General features: G+C 44.6%; 1 protein-coding gene across 2 annotated transcripts in view; it reads left to right on the top strand.

Annotated features, from left to right (window-relative positions):
• The first annotated feature begins 3395 nt into the window (after window positions 1-3395).
• Nop58 (NOP58 ribonucleoprotein) overlaps window positions 3396-5560 on the top strand; it is a 21067-nt gene continuing 18902 nt past the window's right edge. For both annotated transcript variants that reach the window (XM_026788874.1, XM_005366327.2), the window contains exon 1: window positions 3396-3620. Coding sequence is in view for 1 of the 2 variants with exons in the window: in XM_005366327.2 (XP_005366384.1) it covers window positions 3576-3620 (45 nt within the window). In the remaining variant the exon portion in view is untranslated. The remainder of the gene's footprint in view (window positions 3621-5560) is intronic.

The raw sequence follows: 5560 nt of genomic DNA, 5'->3' as shown, positions 1-5560 counted from the left end.
AAAAAAAAAAAACAAAAAAAAACAAAGGGCTACTAGCAATGATTGGTCTGAGCCAGGGCTGGAGGACTGTTGCCAGATCAGGTGAGGTAAGAGGAAACATTTGAGGGTTACTTTGACCCCTTCGCAGGAACCAAGTCAAACCATCAGGAACTGAATCAACACCTGAGGGTTATCTTGCCTCTATTCCAATAACTGAGTTCTATTTAGAGAACACTCACAAGGTCACAGAGAGATGGAAAATCTCCAATATTCCAGTACGTGCATGTGTAGTTGTTAGGTCCTTGGTTCCCAGGGGAGGGGAGAAAGCACTACTACAGGGAGGTCTCAGAAATGGCTTCAGAGTCATTCTAGAGTTCTACATGTATATGCCTGGCTGTCCTGGAACTCATTCTGTAGACCAGGTTGGCCTCCAACTCAGAGATCTGCCTGTCTCTGCCTCCCAAGTGCTAGGATTAATGGCTTGTGTCAACATGACCCAGCTATAATATTTTCTTTTTTTTAATATATATTTATTATGTATACAATATTCTGTCTGTGTGTATGCCTGCAGGCCAGAAGAGGGCACCAGACCTCATTACAGATGGTTGTGAGCCACCATGTGGTTGCTGGGAATTGAACTCAGGACCTTTGGAAGAGCAGGCAATGCTCTTAACCACTGAGCCATCTCTCCAGCCCCCAGGTTATAGTCTACAATATTTTGTTTGTGTATATATCTGCAGGCCAGAAGAGGGCACCAGACCTCATTACAGATGGTTGTGAGCCATCATATCAGTGCTGGGAATCAAATCAAACGTGTTTTTTTTTTTTTTTTTTTTTTTTTTTTTTTTCGAGACAGGGTTTCTCCGTAGCTTTTGGTTGCTGTCCTGGAACTAGCTCTTCTGGACCAGGCTGGCCTCGAACTCCAAGTGATCCGACTGCCTCTGCCTCCCGAGTGCTGGGATTAAAGGCTTGCGCCACCACTGCCCGGCGCAGTTTCACTGTTTAATATTCACTGTAATCTCTTCTCTGACTCACCAATTATTTAGAAATTTATTCTGAAATTTTAAAACATGAAGGAATTTCCTATGAATTTATTACTAATGTCTAGCTTAATTTCACTATGATCAAACAACATACTCTATAGATTTAAAATTCATTTGAAATTTTCTCAAGTCCTAGTGTATGGGCAAATTTGGTTAGTAGTATATGTGTACTTTTGAAAATGTATATTCTTTATGTGCGTGATATGTATGTTGCATTGTGTGCTCATGTCCAAGTGTATAGATGTGAAGCCATAAGTGGATGTTGGGTATTTCCCTCCATGGCTGTTTGGTTTTATTCCCATTGCTGAGTACGTAAAGTTTGTACATAATTCCAGGTTATAGTCTACAATATTTTGTTTGTGTATATATCTGCAGGCCAGAAGAGGGCACCAGACCTCATTACAGATGGTTGTGAGCCACCATGTGGTTGCTGGGAATTGAACTCAGGACCTTTGGAAGAGCAGGCAATGCTCTTAACCACTGAGCCATCTCTCCAGCCCCCAGGTTATAGTCTATTACTTCAGGGAAGTCACAGCAATAGGCGCTGGAAACAGCTGGTCCCATCGCATCACATTCACATCCAGGATAGAGAGAAGACGCTGCTGAGCTAGTCCAGCAATTCAGAGTGAGACCACTGCTGCAGAGGACCTGAGTTCAATTCCCAGCACCCACACAGAGGCTTCATATCCTGAAACTCCAGTTCCAGGGGATCTGATGCCCTCTTCTGGACTCCAAACGTGCCTGTTCTTAAAGATGCATATATCCCAACATAGAATCGCACATGGACATATAATTTTTTTTATATTTATTTATTTATTATGTATACAATATTCTTTCTGCGTGTATGCCTGAAGGCCAGAAGAGGGCACCAGACCTCATTACAGATGGTTGTGAGCCACCATGTGGTTGCTGGGAATTGAACTCAGGACCTTTGGAAGAGCAGGCAATGCTCTTAACCGCTGAGCCATCTCTCCAGCCCCCCATAATTTTTTTTTTTTTTTAATGCAGGGAGAAGCCAGGCAGTGGTGGCACATACATTTAATCCCAGCCATTCAGGAGGCAGAGGCGGGTGGATCTCTGTGAGTTTGAGGCCAGCCTGGTCCACAGAGTGAGTTCCAGGATAACAAAATTCAGACGCGTAAAATAAAGTTTTTTTAAGTCCTCTGCAAGAAAATATGCTCTTAATCCTTAAGCCATCTCCTAAATAAAACTTTTTTTTTTTTGAGACAGTGTCTCTCTATGTATTCTTGAAACTCAATATTCCCAAATGCTGGGATTAAAGATCTGTGCCACAACACCTGTCTAAATAAAATATTGAAAGAAAAAAAAGAGCCGGGCGATGGTGGCGCACGCCTTTAATCCCAGCACTCGGGAGGCAGAGGCAGGCGAATCTCTGTGAGTTCGAGACCAGCCTGGTCTACAAGAGCTAGTTCCAGGACAGGCTCCAAAGCCACAGAGAAACCCTGTCTCGAAAAACCAAAAAAAAAAAAAAAAAAGAAAGAAAGAAAGAAAGAAAAAAAAGCCTTGGTGTTGTTCTGGTGTTTTCTCTTCAAGGCAAGGTTTGAAAGAGAGTAAAGTTTAAAGGCGGTAAATACCAATTTTATTTTTTAGGTGTTTTGAGACAGTTCTCTCCACATAACCCTCTCTATTCTGGAATTTACTATATAGATCAAGCTGACCCGGGACACATTGATTTGCCAGCCTCAGTTTGTGGTTTTGAGTGCTGGGATTAAAGGTGTGCACCACTACACCAGGCCCTTTTGAAGTCTTGGACTGCATTTATATGCACAGTCTTGTTTGCTCGGACTCGAGACAAAACAAACAGCCAAGTCCTGGCCTTTTTAAATTCAGATGCCAACAGCAGACACGCTGATTCAGTCAGCTCTGAAGTTTTCTTTCTTTTTTTCTTTTGATTTTTTAAGACAGGGTTTTTCTGTGGAGCCCTGACTGTCGTGGAACTCACGCTGTACACCAGGCTGTCCTCGAACTCACAGAGATCCTCCTGCCTCCTAAATGCCGGGATTAAAGGTGTGCGCCACCACCCGGCTAACTGTATTTCTTTAAAAATAAAATATGTCACTCATATGGCGGGGCGGGGCACAATGAGGTGTAAATATATATAATGTATATATGTGTGTGTATACATTGTGTTTATAAACTATATATTTAACTTACATAGAACTTACTTTCCTTCACTTAACCTCACAAACCAGCAACACCAATTTATCAGCGCAGGGCCTCAGAAGTCTCGCGATATTATGACGCCCTCGTCTCTCCCGACTTCGCCGGCGGGAAAGAGCCCGGAAGTTACCTCACGCTTTGCTGCGGCCGGAAGTGACGCCGCACCCCCAGCATCCTTAGAGAAGGAGACGCGCACGCTGGCTGCTCCTTGCGGAGAGGCGTGGGACGCTTCGGCGGCGTGGTCTAGCGGCTCCGAGGGAGGCAGGCTTGTGTGCGCTCCCGCTTCCGAGGCCTAGTGGGCCGTCGGTGGCAGAGAGGTTCGGGGTTTGCAGCGGCCTGAGAGCTCGCGGCTAGCCGCGCCCCGGCCTCACCATGTTGGTCCTGTTTGAAACGTCGGTTGGCTACGCCATCTTTAAGGTAGGTCCGGTGGAGGTGTTGCTCCGAAAGGCCTGTGCGGATGGGATAGACGGGGAGCGGGGTAAGACCTAGAGAGAGGCCGACACGGCGAGCACGTCCGAATGTCTTTTAAGTTTCCTGGGCTCCGGAAGGGTGTGAAAAAGAGAAGCGGCCGGGTGTTGAGGTGAACACGTGGCTCGGCGGGCTTTAGGGTGATCCGCTCTGCTTCAGATGATTTGCTCAGTTTAAAAGATGAACAGGACCTCTGCAAGTGACAATAAAACATTCTTTTAATAAGGATATTCGCGGTAGATAGTTACTAGATAGATACTAAGGTTTAGTACATGTTCGGCACCCTCCCAATCACAGCTGCATCCCTAACAGTTCATTTCTTTCATTCATTTCCCTAACAGTTCATTTCTTTCATTCATTCATTCATTTATTGTGTAGCCTTGGCTGGCCCGGAAAACTCTATTTAAAATAGACTAACTAGATTAAAGCCCGAGCCCAAGATGAGGGGTCCTTCAGGCATGTTGGAAGCTTTTGAGTGGTGACTTTGTGTGGCTTGACTTTTTAAAAGATTGCTGTGTGACGATAGCAGGAAGAGGAATGCTTGTGCTTTAATGTAGATAACATAAATGTTAGGTCTCAAAACACAGGACAGATGGCTGAGGTGCCTATTAACATGTCAGCCGACTAGCCGCCAATCCACCTGTTACAGGGTCCTCCTGGGCTGGACCCTTTACCGGGCGTCATTGATTACCGTATAACCCGGCCATTTGGCTACGCTGGTGATCTTGATCTCGTGGCCTCTGGACTCTTCCGGATCCCTGGCTGTGCTTTCCCTTATTTCCACAATAAACCTCACCTCCCAATAACTACGAGTGTCATATTCTTTTTGGGGGGGAGGGATTAAGTGAGTTTGCTTGGATTAAATTGTCAAGGAGAAATTTTGAATGTGGACAACAGGATTGAAGGAAGGTTTTTTGTTTTTTTTTTAATGTAGGAAGGTTGGGGGCATGGTGCTCATGATTTTCAATTTGGGCTGTGTGAGGCTTGCCGATATGTTAGGTGATGTAATTGTGTAATCGGGGAGTTCATGGTTTCAAGCTTGAAGTTTAGAATACAGTCTCTGCACATACACATCTCCATGTGATTAAATAAACCTTACCCCGGAACAAGCCTGTAATTCCAGCACCACAGAGGCAAAGGGCCTCTGTGAGCTTGAGGCAAGCCTGGTCTTTTATAGCAAGTAGCAGGCCAGCCAAGGCTGCACAGTGATTCTGTCTCAAAAAAGGAAGAAAGAGAAAAACAAGTCTAAAAGTTGTGTGGTTTTGTTTGTTGTGGTGGTAGGTTTTGTTTTGTTGTTTTGAGACAGGGTCTAATTATGTAGCCTTGGCTGGCCCAAAAAGCATTGTAAAGTTGTGTGTGTGTGGGAAAGGGGGGAAGAGTTTATCCCCAGCTCTTACATGTGAATCCCAGAAGAGGGCTTTAAAGTCCTTAGAACTGGAGCTTGAGGCCATTATGAGTTGTAGTGTAGGTCCCCAGTCCTGTGAGACAGTGTGTGTTTACGAGGACAGAGGACTGCTTTGTGGTGTGTTTCTCTTCTAGCTCAGAAGATGGGTTCTGAGTATTGAGCTTAGATTGGCACTTGCACCTACTGAGCCATCTCAGCCCTCTGTCTGTTGTGAGACGTTTCACAGTAGGGAGAACATTTGTGTACCCAGTGATTTGGGTTGTTTTTTGGGATCATTGTTGCTTGTTTGTTATAAGATGGGGTGAGCTCACTATGTAGACCAGGCTGGCTTCATTCACCTGTGTCAGCCTTTAACAGACTCATCTTGCTCCATTACTGATGTATTTTAAAGCAAATCTGGGTAATTCATTTTATATACGTATTTCAGCATGTTCAGGCTGTAATATACAAAGAAGTGGTTTATATATATTTGGTTTTTCTTTTT

Source organism: Microtus ochrogaster, unplaced genomic scaffold (assembly GCF_000317375.1).
Source record: "Microtus ochrogaster isolate Prairie Vole_2 unplaced genomic scaffold, MicOch1.0 UNK8, whole genome shotgun sequence".
NCBI lineage: Eukaryota > Metazoa > Chordata > Mammalia > Rodentia > Cricetidae > Microtus > Microtus ochrogaster.
Note: the sequence above shows the minus strand (reverse complement) of the source record. Positions and strands in the feature narration are given on the sequence as shown.